General features: G+C 38.9%; 5 protein-coding genes across 9 annotated transcripts in view; 4 read left to right on the top strand and 1 right to left on the bottom strand.

Moving 5' to 3' along the window:
• LOC104807822 (cytochrome P450 93A3-like) overlaps positions 1–1,204 on the top strand; it is a 4,790-nt gene extending 3,586 nt beyond the window's left edge. Inside the window, exons 4-5 of the mRNA XM_010533246.1 lie at positions 774–1,070; positions 1,196–1,204. Coding sequence (XP_010531548.1) covers positions 774–1,070; positions 1,196–1,204 — 306 coding nt within the window. The remainder of the gene's footprint in view (positions 1–773; positions 1,071–1,195) is intronic.
• Positions 1,205–5,492: 4,288 nt separating this feature from the next.
• LOC104807162 (probable protein phosphatase 2C 62) lies at positions 5,493–9,483 on the top strand. Of its 4 annotated transcripts, none has more exons than XM_010532306.2 (10): positions 5,494–5,825; positions 6,187–6,917; positions 7,017–7,124; positions 7,276–7,418; positions 7,498–7,564; positions 7,898–7,985; positions 8,081–8,247; positions 8,417–8,560; positions 8,713–8,841; positions 9,117–9,483. In XM_010532306.2, the coding sequence occupies exons 1-10, from the start codon at positions 5,591–5,593 to the stop codon at positions 9,276–9,278; spliced, it is 1,974 nt and encodes a 657-aa protein (XP_010530608.1). In that variant the 5' UTR covers positions 5,494–5,590; the 3' UTR covers positions 9,279–9,483. The 4 variants fall into 4 exon arrangements, with proteins under 4 accessions (XP_010530611.1, XP_010530608.1, XP_010530607.1 ...); XM_010532308.2 differs by having other exon boundaries at positions 5,495–5,825; positions 7,020–7,124; XM_010532309.2 differs by lacking the exon at positions 9,117–9,483 and adding an exon at positions 8,971–9,102 and having other exon boundaries at positions 5,493–5,825; positions 6,187–7,124.
• A 1,515-nt stretch (positions 9,484–10,998) lies between these two features.
• LOC104807161 (protein SODIUM POTASSIUM ROOT DEFECTIVE 2-like) lies at positions 10,999–12,611 on the top strand. Its single transcript, XM_010532304.2, has 3 exons — positions 10,999–11,335; positions 11,678–11,753; positions 12,323–12,611. The coding sequence occupies exons 1-3, from the start codon at positions 11,090–11,092 to the stop codon at positions 12,442–12,444; spliced, it is 444 nt and encodes a 147-aa protein (XP_010530606.1). The 5' UTR covers positions 10,999–11,089; the 3' UTR covers positions 12,445–12,611.
• Positions 12,612–13,030: 419 nt separating this feature from the next.
• On the bottom strand, positions 13,031–17,937 carry LOC104807159 (BRASSINOSTEROID INSENSITIVE 1-associated receptor kinase 1-like). Of its 2 annotated transcripts, XM_010532302.2 has the most exons (11): positions 17,352–17,937; positions 16,691–16,823; positions 16,534–16,605; positions 15,938–16,081; positions 15,739–15,810; positions 15,553–15,624; positions 15,378–15,454; positions 14,479–14,607; positions 14,061–14,402; positions 13,524–13,918; positions 13,031–13,357 (listed from the first exon to the last, which is right to left on the bottom strand). In XM_010532302.2, exons 1-11 carry the CDS (start codon positions 17,431–17,433, stop codon positions 13,031–13,033), a joined length of 1,845 nt encoding a protein of 614 aa, XP_010530604.1. In that variant the 5' UTR covers positions 17,434–17,937. The 2 variants fall into 2 exon arrangements, with proteins under 2 accessions (XP_010530604.1, XP_010530605.1); XM_010532303.2 differs by lacking the exon at positions 17,352–17,937 and having other exon boundaries at positions 16,534–16,588; positions 16,691–16,817.
• Positions 17,938–20,743: 2,806 nt separating this feature from the next.
• On the top strand, positions 20,744–23,889 carry LOC104807158 (BTB/POZ domain-containing protein At2g13690). Its single transcript, XM_010532301.2, has 2 exons — positions 20,744–21,625; positions 22,717–23,889. Exons 1-2 carry the CDS (start codon positions 20,819–20,821, stop codon positions 23,656–23,658), a joined length of 1,749 nt encoding a protein of 582 aa, XP_010530603.1. The 5' UTR covers positions 20,744–20,818; the 3' UTR covers positions 23,659–23,889.
• Positions 23,890–23,955: the final 66 nt, after the last annotated feature.

Raw genomic sequence — 23,955 nt, 5'->3', positions numbered from 1 at the left:
GGCCGCCCATTTATATCTGACGAAATTCAATTTGTGTTTTGGCCCATTTCTAAGCCCACAATGATAGTAGAAGAGAACCTAGGGTTTCTTAACCTGAGGGGAGTCATTTTTTGAAAAGGGGGGAGCCACATTGAGGAGAAGGGGGAAAGCTTGGAGAAGGAGGAGAGGAGAGAGAATCCACCATTGAAGACCATATTAAGCTTTCTCTCTCTTACTCTTCATGTTTTATTTTGTTTCTTCTTGTTTTCTTTCCTTGAATATGGAGTAGACCTTTAGTTGTGGGGAAGGGATCCCCTTGTGTGTGGATGTTGGGGTTTAATCTATGATACTCTTGGGTTGTTTTCATTGGTTTGATATTGTGTGCTTCATGCTTTTGATCTTGACAAAACCTTGATTGAATGATTTTAGAACAACATTGATCATAGAGATATGGGAATGATGTTTGGACCTCAATATCAAATGAGTAGGTTATTCACATTGATAAATGGTTTAACTTACTTAGGATTTGTGATGGGGAGTGTTAATGCATTTAGGGATTATCTAGATCATTGAGAGATGGATGGATTAATCTTCTAGATAGTAGGTCTAAGCTTGAGAGAGAAAGACCTTACACAAGAGCTTGAAATCATGAACCTCCATTCTACAATGATCAAGGCTATGTAGCATATCACCATTTTGAGGATCCATTCCATGAAGAATACGTCCCTCTACCATCTCAAACCACACGAGAGGTAGATTTTGATATAAAGTCCATACTCATACAGATTTTGCAGGAACAAAAGAAAATCAACTCCAAGCCAAGGGACTTCACATGCCCACTGGACCTCGATTGTGACACAGAGTATGTAGGATGGATACCCGAAGATATAGACTTGTTGCCCTACACAAGTCAAGAAGCAGAGAGGTTGGAGAACGTGAGTAGCGAAGATGTGATCAAGGAAGCCTCTCCCACTGATCACTCAACAAATCCGGATACAAGCACGAAATATCCCACATTCACCATACAAACAAAGCAACCGATCAACAACGCACATGGGAAATCCAAAGTGGAAATCGACACAAAGCCAAAGGTAAATCTCAAACCTTTACCACAAGGGCTAAGGCACGAATTTCTTTGCGCAAACTTCTCTTATCCCATCATGGAAATTGATGCTTTGAATGGTTTTGAGTTGAATGATTTGTGCGATGCATTTAGGGCATTTAGGCGTGCTATGGGTTATTCAATAGACGATATTAAGGGAGATAGTTCGCTAGTTTGTATTGATCACATTCACATAGATAAGAATCCTAGACTCCCCTTAATGTTCGAACATGAACTATTTCCTTGGGCTACACGTCCAATCATGAGCAGTCTAGGGATTAGTTCGACTCAACTTGGATATGATAGGGTAGATAGCAAGATGACCCTAATCGAAAATGATAAATTGATGTCAAGAAAATTGGTCACACGAATAGATCTCTACCCTCCACCATTTTTTGACAAAGAGTCAGGGGCTATTGCCAAAAGGGAAGATGACACAACTCATATCTTTGAACCCCCTTGAGCAATGAAGTGAACATGGTCGAGCTAGGGACTTTAAACAAGCGCTCTCGGAGGCATCCCGAGGTTGTAAATACCTTTTTCCTTTTTAAAGATAAAAAAAAATCAAAAACCCCCCAACATTTTGACCCTTTTTTGTCTGTCTTCAACTCTTTCTCAGAAGAACCAGGCGGACCGCCTGTTTTTCTCTAGCGGTCGCTCGATTTTTGAAGTTTTGTGAATCTGTTCATTTTCGGGCTACTGCCTCTCATTTTCGGGCTACCCTCCTGATATTTCTGAGCAAAATGACAGTTTCGAAAATTTCGGGTGCCCTACTCACATTTTAAGGCGGCCCTCCCATTATTTCTGAGCTTCACCAACTCATTCATCTCATCATTTTCCGATTCTCATTTGCGCTAACATTACACCCCTAGCATTGCATTTGTATTTTTCTTCTTTGCATTTCATAAGACTCTTGCAAGACGCTCAAAGGATGAGAAGCTCTCCATGGATGGGTTCTACACTCCAATCAGGTTCCACATCTAAAACCCTTCCACTTTTCTTCTTTCGTTTGACATCGACTTGACACCGAGGACGGTGCCTGAATCATGTCTGGGGGGAGACACACTAACAAAGTTTTGAGCCTTGTGAGCATTACATAATTGCATTTTCATAAAAAAAAAAAAAATGTGTATGCATCTTCATCATAGATCCGAATAGAGTTACGTGCATTTGTATATTGAGTCTCACGATAGGTCTCTAATTAGGTTGCATATTGCATAAGTTCATATAGGTATAGGCATGCATATACTCATTTGCATAAGAGGTTGGTCAAATGATGATGTGGGGGGAGTAGAGCGAGGCTGTTTTGAAAGGTTTGAGAAACCGGACTTGGGATTCCCTTAGTAGCTGAATGGATTGTCGTGTGAAGCAGAAATAGTCAATCTAGTCCTAGAACGAGCGATTGTTATGTGGGATGATTTTCCTCCTAAGTTCTAGGCGGATTTGAAGCTACGAACCAAGCGCAAACGTCTCCCCAAGAACCATTCTTCTATCTCTAAGTTTAGTAAGCCCATAGCATAGAAGAAAGCCCGAATAAATAGAGTAGCATCCCGACACTCCGCTGTCATTAGCTCGTTAATGAAAATCATTCGAGGACATGAGTGCATTAGAAACCGATGGCTCGGGTCTAAGTTGTGGGGCGAATATACCAAAAAGGTATGTCACTCGTCAACTTCAACGTCCTAGAAGCCCGGGATGTTTCAAAAAAAAAAAAAAGAGAGAGAGAGAGAAAAGGAAAAGAAAAAAAAAAAAGGAAACAAAATGAAAAGAAAGAAGAATAGGGCGAGGTAGAATCACAAAAATATGGGTTAGATCATGCATAAAGATTGTATAGGATGTGTTTGAGAGACATGCTCGGCAAGATGCGTATAATCTACCTTAGATCACGGGGGCCAAAGAAGTTCCATTAGTAGTCGTTTGTTTGAATGCTAGAGGGTTAGAGTACGCTAAACTCGATTCCATTCGCGGTGACTTTTACCCGGATAGACAAGCCAACCTTAGATCCCATTCAAGTTTGATCATAACCTCTCAGGCCTTAGACATTTTCACGATCATGTGTTTCGTTCGAGGACGAACAAACGTTCAAGTCTGGGGGGATTTGATCACACCATCTTTACTTGAGAATTTTATGAGTGGATTGGGATCTTTATCATCAGATTCATGTGCATATGAGTCGTCTAGGGGTAGAGTAGGTCCTTGTTTTGTCCATTTCAGGATCAGGTGGTGCAGTGAAGTCTCCGGGAGAAAACAACGAAAAAATCGGACGAAAACGCGGAATGTGGGAGAAAACGACAGAAGAATCGGGCGAAAATGCGGGATGTGGAACAAAAGTAAAAAATGGGCTACCGCCCTAAAAAGAGATCTGGCCGCCCTAAAGTGATAGAAGCCTCGAGATTTAACAGAAAATTCAGGAGGGCCGCCCATAAGTTCTGCCGACCGCCCGAAAATGCGAAGCATATTCAGGCTCCCGCCTTGAAATACAGAGAGACCGCTCGAAAATGCAATATTCTCAGCGAAAGCCTCAGAAGAAATGGGCTACCGCCCTAAAATGTAGAGCGGCCGCCCATTTATATCTGACGAAATTCAATTTGTGTTTTGGCCCATTTCTAAGCCCACAATGATAGTAGAAGAGAACCTAGGGTTTCCTAACCTTAGGGGAGTCATTTTTAAAAGAAGGGAGCCACCTTGAGGGAAAGGGGGGAGGAAGAACTTGGAGAACAAGGGGGAAGGCTTGGAGAAGGAGGAGAGGAGAGAGAATCCACCATTGAAGACCATATTAAGCTTTCTCTCTCTTACTCTTCATGTTTTATTTTGTTTCTTCTTGTTTTCTTTCCTTGAATATGGAGTAGACCTTTAGTTGTGGGGAAGGGATCCCCTTGTGTGTGGATGTTGGGGTTTAATCTATGATACTCTTGGGTTGTTTTCATTGGTTTGATATTGTGTGCTTCATGCTTTTGATCTTGACAAAACCTTGATTGAATGATTTTAGAACAACATTGATCATAGAGATATGGGAATGATGTTTGGACCTCAATATCAAATGAGTAGGTTATTCACATTGATAAATGGCTTAACTTACTTAGGATTTGTGATGGGGAGTGTTAATGCATTTAGGGATTATCTAGATCATTGAGAGATGGATGGATTAATCTTCTAGATAGTAGGTCTAAGCTTGAGAGAGAAAGACCTTACACAAGAGCTTGAAATCCCCAATTTGAAACCAACCATTGTAGTGATCAACTCATTCCAACCCATGACACTCTTTTGATTGTCTCTATTGGTTTTGATGTCTTATTCTTCATACTTTTGATCTTGACAAAATCTCGATTAAATGATCTTAGAACAACATTGATCATAGACAGATGAGAATGTTGTTTTGTCCTAGACATCTAATGAACAAGGCATTCACATTGAGAGATGGTTTGACTTGTTTAGGGTTTATGATAGGGATATTAATGCATCTAGGTGTCATCTAGACCATCGAGAGATGGATAGTTTGATCTTCTAGGTAGTAGGTCTAAGCTTGAGAGGGAAAGATCTTGCAGAAAGAGGTTGAAATCTCCATTTAGAGGCAATCGTCACGTTAGCCATGCCATCACAATCCTAATATCCATACATGTTAAAGGGATCCCGAACCCACAACGTTATCCATTGTTTATATTTTACCTAATCACATCATTCACTTTTTGTTTAATCGTTAGTTTTACGTTTTCATCATCACACACTACACTCCAAAACCAATATTTTTCTCTCTTTGGTCTAGATTTAGGATAGATTAGCATACGAGTTGTTCCTAGTCCCTGTGATCGACCCCGATACTACAACTACCGTATACTTGCGGTTAGCGGTGCAATCGGGTTATAAATTTAAGACTCGGTGCGCATGCATCATCTTCCGTTTGGGTCGGGGCGGAGGATGTGCGCGGGTATAGCCATGGCGGAGAGGATGGTTCTGTACAATCTGGCGACGTTGCTGCACTCGTTTGATTGGAAGGTTCCGGAAGGAGAAAGACTTGGATTGAAAGAGAGGTTTATAAGTTCAATGAAGCTGAAGGATCCGATTCTTGTCGTTCCTGTCCCGAGGTTGTCCGACCCGAGACTTTATCTGTAAGGATGACAAATAAATATTCACCCGCACTTTCTAATGGATCTATTTAATTTAATAAATGGCACGTTTTATCATTTTTATCAAAATATATGTGACATTGTATATATAATATATGCATAATTTTATGTATAGTATAAGGCTTTTCTGATAAATATATTATAATAATATAATTATATATTCTCTTTTCACAATTTGAAACCTTTTTATATGTTTATTTTCGTAAAAAAAAAACAAATCTAACAAATGAAAAAACAGATAAATTCAAGGAAAAAGAGAATCTTAATGACGGAATCTCTACCACAAACGCGCGAACTGAAAGAGAGGGTTACCTCTCGTTATGATTGAGCTTCGTCCTTTTTCTATCATCTCCTCCTCCACCTGACACTGTACAAGCTCATTTCCATGGCGGATCATCTGTTCCTCTCTCTCAAACCTCCTCCTCCTCCTCCTATGATCTTTCCTTGCTTTACCCGTCGTCCTTGGTGCTGCCGTTCTTCGTTTTCCGGTGAAATCAGATTCTCCGTTCGCGAGCTCCTCCGACTAGCCAATTCGACTTCTCCTTCCCATTCTTCGTCTTCCTCGTCGCCTCCGTCCCTGGATTCTGCTCCGGCGAAGTTCGATGTAGTCTCTACCACACGTAAGTCGGTTTCACTTTCACTGTTCTTCACCCCCTTTCTCTTCGTCTGTGGTTGTTGATGGGTCTCTTCGCTACGTCGATTGCGTTGTTGCTTGTGATTTGGAGAGGAAAGACGCAATTTCAGGAAAACCGCCGAATTTTCCTCAAATTCCTTGTTTCAGACAGCATTTTCCGAATTTTGATGCTTACTAACGAAATTGGCAACGAGAAATTTGTAAATTACGTGTTCATCTGATTGTCTTCGACTTGTGGTCTTAGGGTTTGATCTGGTTTGAATTTCGTGCTGCACGATTGATAGTGGGTAGAACTGCTTAGAGTAGATAAACGAGCTTAATGCTTATAGTCTGTACTTGTTGTGTAGAGCTTCACGATGGAAGCCATGTCTTCCGTTTTGGAGATGCGAGTGAAATCGAAAGAAATGCTGAAAAGGAAGAACCAACGAGTAGTGTAGTACAGGAAGAGGGGTCTGAGATAGCAGAAGAAGCCAGTGGGGTTTCAGCGGAACAAGCGGTGAAGGAAGATTCTGTTCACCTTCCGGAATTGGAAGCTCCTAATGGCAAATCTAATTCGGAGACAGAAACGATGAGCTCTAACGTGAAAACAGTTAAGGAGGAGAGAGCTGTTCCTGCTAATCGTAGCGATGTCATCAAGATTAAGGATCGTAAAAGGCCGCGTTCCCCTTCAAAGAAAAAGAAAGAATCTTCGAGCCCAGTGAGTGTATCTCTGCATGATGACAAAGTCGAGACCGAAGACGCTAATTTGTCCGAGATGAATTCGAAGGAAGAAAAGGTCACCACCATTTGTAAAACCTCCCACGAAAAAAAGGTCTCCATTTCTGGGGATTCTGAGACGACAAATCAGAGTGTAGCAGCAGCTGAGGCTTATATTCATCCTAAAGTCATGGAGAACGCTGTAGAGAGTGAAGTAGTTGCTAAATCATCTTCTTCGGACTGTTCTGAGACACGTGATTATCCAGAAATCGCCGAGAAGCATACAGAAAGCGAAACAACATCTGAATTACCTACTTCAGAAGTTTTCTCTGAGAATCATGAAGCTGAGGAAGTTTCAGAGGAGAAGACTGGTGGTATCAAGGTCATGCATGTCTCCACTATTGGCCATGGTGGTAACTTTGATGCAGTAATAAACCCCATCACAGATTTTGACCCTACATCGAATCATTTTGATGAACAGCAGGCAACAGCTGTTGTGACTCCTGATGAATTCATTCCAACCTCTGGAGCAACACATGATGGTGTGGATGGGACGGACGAAAAGTCAGTGACTGACCAATCTGATGTGGTGAGTCCTAAGTGGTAACCATTACAATTTAAGAAATTGTGTCTGTCTATTAGAGGAAATAGACAATCGTGTCATTTGATAGAGAACGGCAGTAAAGGATGATAAGAATTGAAATCTGCCACCTCTTTGTTGACTTTTATCTTTCTTGAAGGCGACAATGAGGTCTGATGATGTTGAAATCGTGGTTTCAACCACAAAAGAGGAAAGAACTTTGGATGCAAAGAAAGGTGACGATGTCGAATTATTTGCAACTGACATGACCGAACCAGCATCCATTGAAACGGCTTCAAGGAGGTAAGTTATGGTTTGTCCTTGTATTTGCATGTTTAGCAATCATATGGTTTGCTCTCACTGATGTTTGATAGCTAAACAGAGAAGAAATTGCACCTAAAGAGTTTTACTTGGACTCCGGTTTCACCTCTCTTCAAAAGCCTTGTAAGGTACTTGTTATTCTCTGCCTACTGCAGTACCCAGAGTCTGTTCTATAAAGTTTTACATTTTGAGAAATCTCGAGAAAATGAGTTAGCACCTAATAATTTCAAGAAGGCCCTTGGTTTCTGTTTTACTATAATTCAGCAGAATTCTACTGCAGGCAGTTTGCAAGCATGACATTTGTTGAGCAAAAAAGCATTTTTTATCAAGGACCATTGAATTCCGCATATCGAATTTTACAAATTGTATCCTTTTGCTGATCTTGATATTTCATTGTTTTTCATTATGAAGTGAATTTGGATATATAAAGTCGTTAGTAATTTAGAAATAATAATGTCCAGGCATTGGCAGGTCGGGAAGATGCTTATTTTATCTCTCACCAAAGATGGTTAGGTGTTGCTGATGGAGTCTGTCAATGGTCATTTGAAGGTACATGTCATCCATCTCCATGTGGTTACCCAAATTATTCTCAGGAATTCATGTCTAATTGCTTTTCGTCTTTAATATATCGGTTTATTCTTCAGGAATCAATGCCGGGGTATACGCTCAAGAACTCTTGAACAACTGTCAAAAGATTATTTCAGATGAAAGTGTCCAGATAACTGACCCTGTTGAAATACTCGGTAGAAGTGCGAGTGAAACCAAATCCAATGGATCATCAACAGCCTTGGTTGCTCATTTCGACGGTCATGTGAGACCTAGTTTCTAAAACATGCTTCTATTTTGCTCCTTTTGTCTCGAAGAATGCACCAATCATATATCATGTTTTCGGGTCCTTTTGTGTTCCTTGCATGAGTAGAGGAGAATGTGAAACCATCGATCTTTATATAATCGTTCGTTGATCATGTATACATTTCCAGGAACTCCACGTCGCGAATGTCGGAGATTCTGGGTTCATGGTTATTAGGGACGGGACAGTACTGCAGAAGTCTTCTCCTATGTTCCACGAGTTTGGATTTCCCTTGCAATTAACGCGAGGCGATGATCCTTCGAAACTTGCAGAGGTATGGTGCAATAACTTAAAACGTGCTTCAATTGAACGGTTTTCTATACCGCATTTCGAAATAGAAGCGGTATGCAGTAAGGCATTGGTGATGATAAATCTTGAACAGAATATGGGCAACATGTCTAAATATTGCTTTGATGTATGATACAGGTTTACCGTGTCAATCTGGACGAGGGCGATGTAATTGTCGCTGCAACTGACGGACTCTTCGACAATCTATATGAGAGAGAAATCGTTTCCATGGTCTCCAGTTCACTCCAACAGAATTCGGAACCTCAGGTACAAACACTTGCGTCTCTTATATTTCAAAAGGTAACCCAAGGGCGAGTCATTGTAAAATCAGACCTCAAACCCGGAAGTAAACATAATTTGTTAAATCTCAAAACTAATTTCTTAACTTAAATCAAGGGGTTTCGGTAATCAACTCGGGAGCTTCAGTTATCAAATCGAACCATCCGATGCTTTAGCCAAAAGATTCGGTGAACCAAAGTCCACATTTTTAGTCTGAAAAACTAGAAAACTTCGGGTGAGCTAACAAAGGATCGGTATGTCAGAAAATAGCGGAGTTGCTGGCCGAAAAGGCGCAGGAAGTCGGGAGTTGTGCTTCATCAAGAACTCCATTTGCGGATGCAGCCCGAGCAGCGGGTTACAACAGATACAGAGGCGGGAAACCCGATGCTGTAACCGTTATCGTTTCTTTGGTAAGAACTCGGTAACCCGTTTTTCTCCCGCGACCACAGAGGAGGATATTTCAAATCGTACAGTCTTGAGTCCTCTCTTATGTGGTTGGTTGTTCCAAAGGATATAATCCGAGACTTAAGAGAGAAGTTTTCAAAGAGAGTTGTGATGAGAATGTGGTTACCTTTGTACAAATCTGTTTTTAATATTCATGGATTTTTATTATTGAAATGCCCCTTTATATTTGTTGGAAAATTTTTCTCTTACCTATGTTTTTACAGCAATACATACACTAATATGGGATTTACAGGTTGCAAAAAAAAAAATTTAAAAGGCTTTTCACTAACGCTTATAGCCTTATATTGTTAAAGATGGCTAAATGATACAGTTATACATCTCTTGTGATTCTAACTAGGCATGGTCATTTCGATTATTAACCGAATAATCGAACCAAATAAGATATAACCATACCTGAACCGAACCTAACAACAAAACTGAACGGTTATGATTTTTTAAATCCGAAAAAACTGAAATGAAGTTGAACCAAATTGAAAAAAAAAAAACAAAAAATCGACAATTTTTTTGAAAAAATGAATTTTTTTGCCGAATATGAATCGAATCAAACCGAAATTTATATAAAAACTGAATAGTTATAGTTTTTTTATAATTGAAATAACCCGAATATAACCGAACCGAAACCCGTCACCACTATTTTATTTCTAATGACGGACATGATTTCAGCATTTGTTTTTTCCTTATTTATAGATTGGGACCCTTTTTTTCTCTATTTATAAAAAAATACTTTTGTTGTTTACAGGTGGTGGCCCCCAGCTCGAGTTAATAGAATTCCGATGAATAGAGAATTATTGGTTATTATTTACCAAAAAAAAAAGGATTATTGGTTATGCTTGTTCGTCCCTCAAATCAAAATTAGTGAGGTAAATGTATCTATCAATTAAAGGGCACTTGAGATAAGCTTGGTGGGAGGGCATTTCAGTAATAATCAGTTAAACCATCCACATGGGATGGATACAAAGAGTAAAATCCATCAAAAAAAAATAATGATTGAATTTTAACTAATGAAGTTTATAATTAAGTTTAGTTATATATTTTAATTTCGAACATTGATATAACGTCCGAAGAAATAAGTTGAGTAAAAATGGGGACCTGCAATTGTTTCTGACATGGAATGTGACAAAATTTAGTAATGGTGATGTCAACTCCAACATGAGAAAGACTGAAACTTTTCCATATTTGTATTTCTGACCCCATACTCTTCTTATTTTCTATTTTTGGCAACCCTAGTTAATACTCCTTTGCCATTCAAGTTCATACATAGACCTATGAGCCAAGAGCTTTTTGGCAGTTACCTTCACAACTTTTATTATATATATATATATATATATATTGCAGGATTTGCTGTATTTCTGATTTACTTTTGAGCATGTAAAATAAAATACTAAAATCACATTGTTACTTCCAAGTTAATTTTAAATGTGTTATTTTTTTCTTCTCTTGATATATAAATGTAGAATAAGTTTTGTGTCTACATTTATATACTAAAAATGATGTATTTTTTTAAATGAAATCGATCACATGCGTTCTGCCATTTTAATAAATAAAAAATAAAAATATTAAAATCGAGGTCACTAGCAAATTATCCCTAAAAATAGAAATTTTCAGACTCGAATTACAATTGTTTACAGGATGAGCTTATTTCAATTCTGGCTCTGCATTATTTCTTATGGACATTTAATTAAAAATTCTCTTGAAAACTATTACCAAAACTTCTCTATAAATAAATATCTTTCATCTGCTCTGTCATTAAAAGAGAGAAACGAGGGAGAAGATGAAGAACAGGGCAGAGGCAAGGAAGAGGATGAAGACGATGAGAGGGTTGATGTGCCAGTCCACCGCAACCATGGTGGGCTGCATCGTAGACGATCCACACCGCTCCGTCTTCCTCCCTCCGAGGAAGCCTTGCGTCTCAAGAAACCCGGGCGTGGAGGACGACTCCTCGAGAACAAGATTGGTCCCAAGAGACCAATCTCGAGTCACGAAAATGCTTAGTCCACGTCCAAACGACGTCTTCCAGGTTATGTGTTTCACTTGAACGGTGGAAAATGATATAAAAATGCGATTTTATTTAGGGTCATATTCTTGTTCTCTAATGAGTTTTATACACAAAATGGCCATTTTTTGGCCCTATAAATCACTTGCACAATGTTATGAATCCTATATTGGTCATTAGGTTAATGTCTTTTAAGTTATATATATATATATATATATTATGAAACCCTAAAAGCTTCTTTGCGGTTTCTATACGATAAATTTTTCATAAAAAAAAAGAATGGTAATAATCTTTGTTTTTATGATGAGAGTTTATATATACATTAAAAAAATCGTATTTTTCGGGATTTTGATGAATTTGTTACAGGTTGTGGTGATGAGGGTTTCGATTCATTGCCAGGGTTGTGCTGGTAAGGTCAAGAAACACCTCTCCAAGATGGACGGTATGATTCGAGATTCCTACGTACATGTTTTGGATTTTTAGTGTTTTTGGTTCTGAAATCTTTTCAGCGAATGTTAGAATAGTTTAGGATATAGTTTCCATGCACATGAGATTAATAATAGTGAAAGCTTTCTAAAGTTTCCCCGGTTAATAAAATATCTCAAATTCATGGTATGTATGTTGAGATGCTTTGAATCTTGTAAAGAACGTATGAACATTGGCTTATTTATTTATTTATTTATTGCGGGGATATGAAAATTGAAAACGATGTAATCTCATATTGTTACAAGTGGTTGGTCAACATGGTAACATAGAGGATCATTCAAATCATTATCAATATGGTAAAAATGGCAAACAAATCCATTAAATGCTAATTAAAAAAGGGATTTAATTATTCCGTGTAAACAAGAAAACGGGTGGTCCCTTCATGCAAGTTCTCTGACTCTTTACTCTGTATATACATATATATATATGTATGTATGTATGTATGTATGTATATACACACATATGTTTTTTGTTTCGTGTATATATGAAATAATATAATGAATATGGTTCTGTGGGTTCGCGTAGGTGTGAAATGGTTCAGCATTGATCTCGAGACGAAGATGGTGATGGTCCAAGGAAACGTTTCGCCCATGGAACTGCTCGAAAGCGTTTCCAAGATCAAGAAGGCTGAATTTTGGCATCTTTGAAACCCGAAAACTGCCAAAAGTTTTTCGATATTTCTTGTTTAGGGTATGCTTTTTTTTTTTTTTTGGAGAATCTTTAAAAAACTTTGGTTGGGGCTGCATCTTGATCTCGCTTTGATTCTTCTGTGCATTCACATATCGACCGAAACAAAAAAGCATATATTATAACATTTCATATGATTACGGAATGACACATATATGGAAACCAATATTTCACATGCATATCCAGCAAACTAATTAATGCGAGATGATAAACGGGTGATAATTACAGTTTACACAAAAATGTGGTTCAAAGTACATTCTTCAAAAGGAACTTAGGGAATACAGAAAATGGATAATAGGGATTTCCATTTTGGCACTTGAAATCATTAAACCCTATGAAAACTTACATCATCAAAAGAAAACTCCAAATCTGTTCATGTGTACTGAAAAGATGCCAAACCCCAGAAGGAAGAACAAAAAAAGAATCTGAATCGAAAACGGAAAACGAAAAAGAAGAGGAAGGAATGAGGTGAATGCACTATAGACAGGCGTGGAGAAGGTATTTGTGTAGATCGTACGAGAACCCGAGGTAGGGAGGGTTAAAGGGTCATCGAGGACCCGAGGGATATTCGTTTTCGATGTGGGACGCGGAATCAGCGATGATCCAACCGGTGTTGGCCTGATGGTGATGAGTTTGGTAGTTGAAATCTTGTCTGAACATCTCTTCCTTCTGCCATTCTTCCCATCTCTCCGTTAACCCGTCTCCTTCGAGCATTCTCACGACTTCCGACATCTTGGGACGTTCCATCGGAGAGCTTTGCGTGCAGAGGAGAGCCACCTGTATCAGTTGCTCCACCTCTTCCTCGACGTAGTTCCCTTGAAGGTCTCCATCTACGAGTGTCTCGAGTTTCTTCTCTTTCAGTAGCCCTTTCACCTGAAATCCACAGCCAAAACCGGCCCTTTTATATCCAGATTTCCTTGATGAATCCCATAAAACGAATGCAGGCATAGGCAAAGAGCATAGACCATAAAAATGGAGTATAACCCACACACTGTAACTGCAGATTTTGTGGATATGAAAGGGAGATTGTATTACATACCCAGTCAAGTAACATGACATCGTCGTCGTTTGCGAGCCGGGCAAGGTCAAAGGCCCTCTGCCCTGTAATGAGCTCGAGAAGCATGACTCCGTACCCGAAAACATCTGTTTTCTCAGATGATTTTCCGGTGGAAAGGTACTCTGGTGCTATATGGCCAATTGTACCACGAACAGCGGTAGTCACATGAGTGTCCTTATAATCCATGAGCTTTGCAAGTCCAAAGTCACCAACGACAGCTTCAAATTCTTCATCTAACAATATATTCGCAGCTTTCACATCTCGATGGATGATCTTCGGGTCACAATGATCATGCAAATAGGCTAGCCCTCTCGCCGATCCCAGTGCAATACGCTTTCTTTTTGGCCAATCGAGAGGTGGTTGGCTATCAGTACGTTCTTAAAGAAAACAAGAGAAGGTAAGGATGCTTTCAATTTCAAAAAATACGGTAAAAATGGTTCAGATTCCAAACCCCGAAAGGATTGTCCCAGGAATGGGCAGAACTGTCCGAGTTTTCAGGATCAAATACGAGATACCTACCTCTTAAACACGAAGCTACACTTCCGTTCGCCATAAAGGGATAGACAAGCAATCTTTCTGTCGGTGTCATGCAAAACCCACGTAGCCGAAGCAAGTTTCTGTGAACAGCCATACTGATCATCTCAACCTCGGTCTGGAACTGAAGTTCTCCACCTTGAGTGCGTTCCTCTTTCAGGCGTTTAACAGCCACTAGAGAACCATCAGCCAACCGTCCTTTATACACTTTACCGAAACCACCTCTACCCAGAATATTTTTGTTGCTAAAGTTATCCGAAGCAACTTGTAGTTCCCGCAAGGAAAACCTCTTCAGTTGTCCTAAATGAACTTCTGGGTCCTCTTCAGCTGCGAAGACAACAAACCAGGAATCAGCTAAAGGAGCATTAATGGAAAGCTAACCGGCCAATGGAAGTTAACTAACCAGGTACATCAAAGAAGTGGTCCTGCGGTTTTTTGCTTCGCCACCAAGCAAGTACAATGGCAGGAGCAGCAAATAAAAGTGCCGCACCTGCAGCCACTCCTCCGGCAATTGCTTCTGTATTTTTGTTCGCTGCAAGTACGAGATCATTCAAATGGAGAAATAAATACTAAATCTGATTCGAAAGTAGCAATTCGAACAGAAACTTTCAGCATCAGACAACCTCGATCTTTTATCACAAATCCTCAAGCAATTCGAACAGAAGTCGTTTCTCACAAAACCAGGAGGAGAAATAGGGCCCGGAAATATGTGCTTGGTATGGTGTGCTTATCAGTACATACATGTGTCTCAATTCATAAGCGCGTTTATTAATAGTTTCAAAGTGCAAGTACATTCGCGCTTATGAATCTTTTTTCCTATAGAATATACATATTTATACTGCAAGATTTTTTCTGGATCTGGATAATGCCTGTCTACTAAATTTATTTTAGTAAAATAAAATTAATTAATTATCAATCATGCAGCTATATATGTAATTTAACAGAGAAACTAAGAAGCCGTCGACCGAATATTCAAGGGTATCATCAGCAACCAATGCCATCAGCACCAATTTCATATTCTCTTCCCACCATCAACCAAAAATAACAAGTAACATGCGGGCTTTAGGTCACATCCTAGGAGGAAAGGTTCCGAATAAAATCTTCTTATTGCCCACCAAACAACACAGAGAGGATAGTATACACGTTGATAGTGTGTGCAAAGGGCAAAAAATTGGTCACGGTAAAATTCCAGATTGCGTTCTTTATGAGGAATCAAACTGCTACAACGATAATGTAATGCAATTACGGACCGAAAAAAAAGGGTTGAAGAAACAACAAAAAAAAGCATGCAAAAAGGAAAACCTGAAGGTGAAGGCGGCGTGGGAGAGATAGGAGGCGGTGGAGATGCAGGAAGGGGCTTTAATTTATTATTGGCGAAACTGTGAATGAGATTCAACAATTAGTAAATCATTATGGCAGATTCAATTGAGATCATGAAAGCAAAGGGGGAGAAAAACTGGGATTAAGAAGCAAAAACCTGATAGGAGTGAACAATGAAAAGGAACCATCAGTAGGAATATCTCCAGACAGCTGATTGTTTGAGAGGTCCCTGGCATATAAAGATGATATATCATCTTCTGCCTTAGTTAATGGTGAGGTTGGCCGAGCAATAATCACAAAACCAAAACAGCATAGGAATTTTGAGTGACAAGGTTACACTTACAGAACTTGGAGCGTACGTATAGCAGTCAGTGACCTTGGAATCTCTCCAGATAAGCTATTGTTGTTGAGACGCCTGACCACAAAAGGAAAATAGAGTAAAATTCACAATTTTAGAATATATATTAATCATCAATGAGTGTAGATCGACAAAAATGCAACATAATCAATCATATAGGGATGAAAAAATTATGGGTACATACAAGAACCGTAGCTTTTGTAGTCTGCCCAGAGTTGATGGTATTGGACCGCTTAAATTGTTCAAGTAAAGATCCAAGCTCACCAATTCAGTCAAGTTCCCTAGCTCCTCTGGTATCGTCCCGGTAATGTTATTGCTATACAGTTCCCTGTCATTGAAGCTTCGCTTAACAATACATTTGACAAAATATTTGAACTCACAAAACGAGAATTCATAAAACTAGTAACCAGAAAGCTAGGTTAAGAAGCACCGAAGCAGGATATGGCAACCAGAATCACCCAGTAACTTTGAACAAAAAAAAATTGGGATCACGACTTAGAAAACTACAGTTAAAGGCCACCAGAGATGAATCTAACTGCAGTTTAGCTCAACTCTTCAGGATGAAAAGACGGTGTCTTTCATAAGTCACAATGCTAAGTCAATGTCTAGGTTAATATCGATGATATAATTGCAGAGGTCCGGTACCACAACTTCAAGTTAATTTATGTCCTTAATAACTGAAGCAGTTGAAATCGAAAGAAAATCAACAGATACAAAACCCATGTGACAATGAACAGATGCCGTAATAAAGAAAATCTGCTCGATAAAGAGATGCCTTACAAGTACTGCAATTTCGGAAGCTGGCCAAGATCCGGAACCAGCTCACCAGATAGATCTGCATTTCCAAGGTCGCTGAGCAAAAACGAAGAACACAAAACTCTCACTATATGCGAAAAGTTGAACAAATTCTGAGGGCAGAAAGAGAGGTGGAACTTACACACGTGTAACACTATTTTCACTATTGCAAGTAACATGAAACCATGTACAGGGAGTAACGAGAGTGGGATCCCAACTCTGGAGCACCTTCTTAGGGTCTGCCAAATTGGTTTTCAGAGCATTCAAGGCATCACCTGAAGGCACCGAAACATCAACATCAACATCGCCTTAGTCCCAAGTTTATATCAAGGACTAGTAGGCTGACTGACTCCCATGATCAATGGACATTGGAATGCAACAACATCAGATCATTCAAAGCAGCCAATAATGCAAAAAGAAGGAGCCGATGATTTTCAGCTGAGACGAGATCATAGCATCAGAATTCCAGCAATTTAACTTGTAAAGCACTGTGACGCAGCTACACAACATAACTCAAATCAACCCTGCAACCCTAAGTAAACCAAAATCTGGAAAGAACCAAGTAACTGGGCAAAGTTATTCCAAATAACCCCATACTGATTATACCCCAATTCTCTCCTTCCACCAACAAACTACTCAGAAATCGGCAATCTTTAGTTCATCTAACTATTGCACACGAGTCACAAGAATCTACACTAACCGATATCAGTCAATTCCGGCTTCTGGTAAAAGACTTGTTCCAAACATTCATGGCAAATGTCAACCAAACATGGACATTTCAAGCCACAGAGATAGAAATAGACCTTCTGCGTTGCTGGAGACTCTGACAACCAAATCAAACACCAACATCAACCAAACGAAGCCAGGGAACGATCTTTGTTCCATTTCTTCCACTTCCCACACTTAATCTAAACCCTAGAATCCTCCCTCATCACTAATCACCGGAAAACGTCCCAACAAGGTTTTGACCCCAGAGAAGGATCTGGAACCCTCGATTCAGGACCTTCAACAAATAAACCCAGATAACCAAAGAAAACAATTTTTTTTTTAAAGGAAGAGACCCTCGACGCGTATTCGTCCGTTGACCAATTTGGAAAGAGAACCCAATCGATTCTCGGCGAAATCAAACCAAAAAGCTTAACTCTTTCCGATTCAAACCCCCTCCCTGAAACTGCGATCGTCTCCAGAAGAAGGAAGAATTAAGATCGAAGAACAAAAGGGGAGGATGATATTTGCCTCGAGAATACTTTGAGAAAGTGGAGAACAGGGAGGAGAAGTTCTCGGCAAGAGACGAAGAGCGAATAAAGTAACGGAGGCAGAGGAAGCTGGGTCATAGCCGTAGTGAGAAACAGAGAATTTTCTTTGAGCGAAAAATGAGGCTTTACATCATCTGGGTTGATATAGTAAGATTGATTGAAACCAATAAATAAATAATGGTCAAAGTCAAACACGCACGCATTCAACGAAAGCGATGATGGTATCATTCATGTGCGATCATCATGATGGTGACACCATGATGTTCATATGGATGAGCTCTGTTTAGGAGGATGAAAGATTATATTATCACAGACAAATAAATTAAACGGTTAAACTTTGTTTTGTCGGGAAAAGAGAAAGGAGAGTGCGAGGCATTTAGAAGAGAGTTCATCCAAGGATATGCCTTATGGGAAGAGGGATTAGGGAAGGATTTTTTTAAGCAATTAATCAATAAAAAGATTTTGTGAGTGTCACTTACTCTGGATTAAGACAGAAATCATCTCTGAAAACCAATTCAAAAATTCGTTACGTATAAACTTTCATAAATTAAATTCATTAAATTAAAAAAAAATAACATTGGATTTAAATATGAAAATCATAAAAAAAAACAAAAATTAAAAATTTCTTTAAAAATCAAATATTGTTTAATATAAAACACTTTTTTTTATAATCACCATTACATCCACACTGATCCTAGGATCACCCTTTGTATATGAATCATTTTGATTTAGAAATTATTTATTTTTTGTCTTCAAGATGACTTTATCATCTATCAACCACTGGATCACCAACTGTTGAGTTAATATAAAATAGTTATGAAAAAAAACAAAAAGATTCACAGGAAAATCAAATATATATTATTTTTATAAAATTTAAAAAAATAAAAAATAATATTAAACCAAAAATTTAATTTAGTCAAAAACCTAATAAACTTATAGATTATAAAAAAAAAAATCTGTTTATAGAAATATCAAGCGTATCAAATTTGCATGGATGATTCATACGTTGGATTTTATTTTTTAGGCTCCATAATATTAATATATAATGACAGCGAACCCACAAGAGTAGGTGGGCTTCGGTCCAAGTGTATTAAACTCGTGTATGAAAAAGAAAAGAGAACTGACTATTTTTACAAAAAAAAAAAGAACTAATTGGATAATGTTTGAATTTTCCAATGAACCAAGCCACGTCAAAGATTTGCAAACTAATTTTACTTTGGTTTCGGGACCATTATTTACATGATTTTCTTTAATCAGAAAGCGGGGATCTTCCCCTCCCATGCATGATTTTTTTTTCACGTTTATAAATGTTGATTTTAAAAATAAATAAATAAAAATAAAAACATTGAATATTACCCATGTCCCATTAACACTACTATTCGTACATGTGAATCTCTAGTAGACTTTGTGTTTATCACTAAACACTTTTTAGATATTCAAACGTTAATATATATTCCCCCCTTTCAAAATAATTGTCTTTTTACATTTTATCACAGTATTTAAAAAAACAAAAAAAAAGTCATATATACCTTTATTAAACCATATTTTCATTAATTGTCTATTGAGGTGAGATGTTTTTAGATAAGGGTAAAATCAAAATTTTTATTAAAAATTATTTAGAAAATGTAAAATGTCATTTATTTAATAACAAATTTTTTTTCTAAAATGACGTATATTTTAAAACGAAAGGAATATTTTGTATTGATCAATACAAATTCTCAGCCTCAAAACTTAATATCCAACACAAAACACTAAATCATATCGTACCCATTTATATTCTAAAATAATTCGCTTATATATATCTTATTTTGATTTTGTATAATTGAACCAAAACTTCTAATCCTAATTTATAGGTAAATAGAATTTATTTTTTGTATTATTATCCGTATTTATCCGTTCGTTGGAAGAAGGTAAAAATAAAAAAACCAGATTCATGGATTTCGGAAACCAATAAGTAACCGAATCAGACCTACCGAAAGTACGATTCCACCCTCAAATTTGGTAAGCCATATAGGTCACAAACGGTTGAGGGTAATATTGTCATTTCGTGAAAGAATCAACCAACATAACTGAACTACGCTCCAAAGTCTTCACATCTTTCAACGTCTCTCACTGTTGCGATGTTCCCCGATTATTGATTTTTAAAAAAATATTTAAATATCTAAGATTATGTTTTTAACTTTTTTTTATGGACCCTCTTGTGCAAATTTTTAATTTCTTTTGAAGAGTGAGAAAGCAAAACTTCTGAAAAAGCATAATAACATTGAAAAGGAATCAAACAAAATTTGGGAATGAAAATTAAACGCACCAAACGACACTTGGAATGGAAATTCTCGTTTTTTTTCAAGTCCCTTGGTACATAAATATTTCCGAAGTAATTTATTCACATTAAATATTTAAAAAATAAAATAAAATTTAATAATTTCGAAAATAATTATTATAAAGAAAAAAAACAAAAGATAAATATTGCTTCACGAATCACGATCGATGGTTAGTTTCTTTATATAAACCGGGATCACAAGCTCACAGTAGTGTTCCTTTTCCTTCGCTTCACCACCAGCTCACGGGAAAATCTCTCAAATAACCCACTTCATTCACATCTATTTCAGTGTACACCACCAAAAAAAAAAAAAAATTTTTTTTTCAATTTTAACCCACTTTTCGGGTGGAAAAGTCCGAAATACCCTTTTCGTTTTATTTTTTGCGACTTTATTACGACTAACATATAACTGATATATAACTAAAATAAGACAGATAATTTTTTTGCCACCTTTTTAAGAATCAATTGTAACTATATTTAGATTTAATTACGAAGTCGTAATAACGAAGTTGTTTTTGAATGGATAAATACCGTGATTCATTAAGGGTAATTTCGTCTTTTTACAGGAAAAAAAATGTGTTATGTTTTTTGTGGTGTACAGGTGAAATAGATGTGAACGAAGTGGGTTGTTTGGGTAAAAAACCCCCAGCTCACCCTCCACTTTCTCTCTCTCCGTCTCGTGATCCAGCTCGTGATGACGATGGACAACTCCGGTCACCGGAAACCTAGCAGTTTTCGAGGCGAACCCTTATCTCACCGGCGATCTTGGTGCTGCTCTTTCGCCGTACCTCCGTCGAGCCCCGATACTCTCTCAGTCGCCTCACGTCACCACAACCACACCAGGTCTCGTCAACATCGGGCAAAACCTGACCCGGTTGAGAAATCAGGACCCATTTCCGTTCCATGTTCGCCGCAAAGCTCCAAATCGAGTTTAAACATCGTGGGTCGGATCGGCCCACGTCGGATCTTATCCCCGGGTCGGGTTTCTCCCATCGATTCGGATCCCACCTTCGATTCAATCCAAGAGAACAGTTGCGACGCCGAGATGGTTGTGACGGATTCAGTGCCGAAATCGCGGTCGGGGAGTTTCCGAGCGCCGAAGATTGAACTATCGGTCTCGGTTGCGGGTGTGAGTCCGGGTCCGCTTCCGAATTCGGGTGCGGCTCCAGATTGTGGGTCGGAGAAGGTGGATGGTTTCGACGCGAGGCTGTGTCTGAAAGGGAGAAACGGTGAGCTTTTAATCCTGGAGCTGAGTTCGGAGATTTTAGCGGCGAATTCGGAGGTTTTCGCGGCATTGATTGCAGAGAGCAAGAAGGGTCCTTCTTCCTCTTCTTCTCCGTCTTCATTTTCGGGGTTTAAGAACACTTGCAGAATTGAAGTATCGGATATGGTGAATCTTGGGGTTTTCAGGGAAACTATAGAGCTCATGTTCGAGAACGATGATTGCATCGTCAAAAAGTTAATGAAAATGGGTGTCTACAGAGCCATTGATGTTCTTGAGGTAGGGAAATGCGATTCCTTTTGGCTTATTTCTCTCGTCTCTTTGACGGGTTTACAAAAGTAGTTGCGAAGTTTCTTTTTATTGGATATCTTGTTGCATATGCTTATGGTTGGATCGAAATTGTGCGAGAGGATGTTTTGGTTTTGCTCTTAATTTTTGTGAGAATTGAGTCCAATACTCTATATTCCATTTGCTTGTTAAATTGGACCAGTCTACTAGCTTTATGGAAATGGTTTTCTTTGAGTTTATACTCTTGTTGCTTGCTCCATAGTTGAGCCTCTGGGTAAGTTTTGCTGCGTTGATGCTTGGCCTGAAAGTTTAATACTTTGATCATAGAGAACAATGTCAAGCATATGAGGGGGTGATAGAGGGGGTGATAGGAATCTGGCTTTGTTAGGAAAAAGAGCCAACACCAGTGCTTGCCTGTAATCCCAGCCTCCAAAACGTTGAGCTCATACATCTTTAGCTGAAACTGTGCCCAGTAGTAAGATGTCTCCTCTTCAAATTGATTGAACATTGCAACCCACACTAGTAACTAGTTGTGAAGGGCTCTACTCTTCAGGATGAATATTTTATTCCTTGAGACATGGAAATGAATATCCCACATTTTGATAGAGTGTGTTATAATGTAGGATCAAAATAGGATTTGGGCATATTGAAGCTTCCTTAATGTGTTTAGATCATGAGCATGTTATTAGAGGCAGGTGTTCTATGTGTCAGACTCGGACGTATTCTATATGTTCAGCTAGCTGCTTTTGGACTCAGAAAAAGCTCATGCCAATCAGAATTAAGCTTAAGTTTTGTTGCTGATCGAATATATTTTTGCCTTTCACCTCATGAATATCGAGGCTTTGCAGTTTGCAGTGTACCATTTTCTTCTTTCTAGACGAATATTTGGTGACTGGTATTATTCTCAGGCTCCGTGTGTGAAACATGTCTGATTTGCATGTGTCTGAAATTGAATACTCTAGTGTGAGCACAGCTTTGTCAAAATTGTACCTGGGTTCTGCGTGTGAAGTTCGTTATCATCATAGTACACGTGACACCTTTTCTGATGACGAAGCTAACGAGTTGTCTTGACCAATGGACAGGTAGCCACTGGCATTAAATTTTCAAGAGCTGTCATGTCCTGTCTAAGATACCTTGAAGCTGTTCCTTGGACCGAGGAAGAAGAGGAAAAACTAAGGGTAGTTCTTACGATGTTTAACTTTGATGTTGCTGCAACCAGTGAAATCTTAGCAAGATTAAAGTCAAATGAGACCGAAGGTTCACATCAGAGCCTATCAAAGCAACTGGTTTGGTCAATTACCTCCGGCACTGATGCCAATGCTAGAAACGAGCTCAAGTCATTGGTAAAGGGTCTTCTTTGCAAAAGTTCAGTCTATGAGAAAGTACAACCTGAGCTCAGCAGGGAAGACATCTACACAGCATGCAACTCTTGTTTGGATTCGCTAGCTGACCTTATCAAAGAGGCCTCTGGTACTACTCAGACTAATGCAGAGATAAGACAGACAAGTAAATGCAAGCCTTTGATCGAACGTGTTTCAAGACAGGTGGATAACATCAATTGGCTGCTAGAGATAATGGTTGATCGACAAATAGGTGAGGGTTTTGTTGATATATGGGCGAAGGAAAGAAGACTAGTGGAAATGCATGAGATGGCGTCTCCAATGGTGAGGTACGAGTTGAGCAGAGTTTCCGGGGTTCTGTTCATAGCAATGGGAACGAGAAAACTGCAATGCAGAACGGAAACGAGGTTGGGGCTTTTAGAAGCATGGTATAGGCCGATGTTAGTGGACTTTGGTTGGCTCAAACGGTGCAAGAAGGGGCTCGATGTGCGGCAGCTAGAGGAGGGGTTAGGCCAGACTCTACTAACACTTCCTCTTAAACAGCAGTATCCGCTGTTCATGGAATGGTTCAGGAGGTTCTCCAAGGAGGGGACCGAGTGTCCTAATCTCAGCAAGGCGTTTCAGATTTGGTGGCGTAGGTCATTCCTGCGAGGTTCAGAGACACATAATGTCGAGCCTAGGTGATTTGAAGTCATCCTGTGTTTTCTTTTTTTTTTCTTTTTTTTTTGTTTCTGTCTCCACTTCCCTGTGTTTGTGTAGTCTTCTTTGACTTAGAGAGTGTAGCAGGTGTGATCTTGAAACATGAGGAAGTGTCACTAACAGTGTAGCTTAGCTAGCTATATGCCTTTGTGGAATTTAGAGTGGAGGACACAGGCCTTTTTTGTCCCCCTCCCTGGTTAATCTCCTTGTGATGCTTCCTATGTTCATATGGTTCCGCGTGGGGTACCTTGAATGAGTCCATGTTAGGCCTCAGCATCTGCA

Source organism: Tarenaya hassleriana, unplaced genomic scaffold, assembly GCF_000463585.1.
Source record: "Tarenaya hassleriana unplaced genomic scaffold, ASM46358v1 Cleome13, whole genome shotgun sequence".
Lineage (NCBI taxonomy): Eukaryota > Viridiplantae > Streptophyta > Magnoliopsida > Brassicales > Cleomaceae > Tarenaya > Tarenaya hassleriana.
Note: the sequence above shows the minus strand (reverse complement) of the source record. Positions and strands in the feature narration are given on the sequence as shown.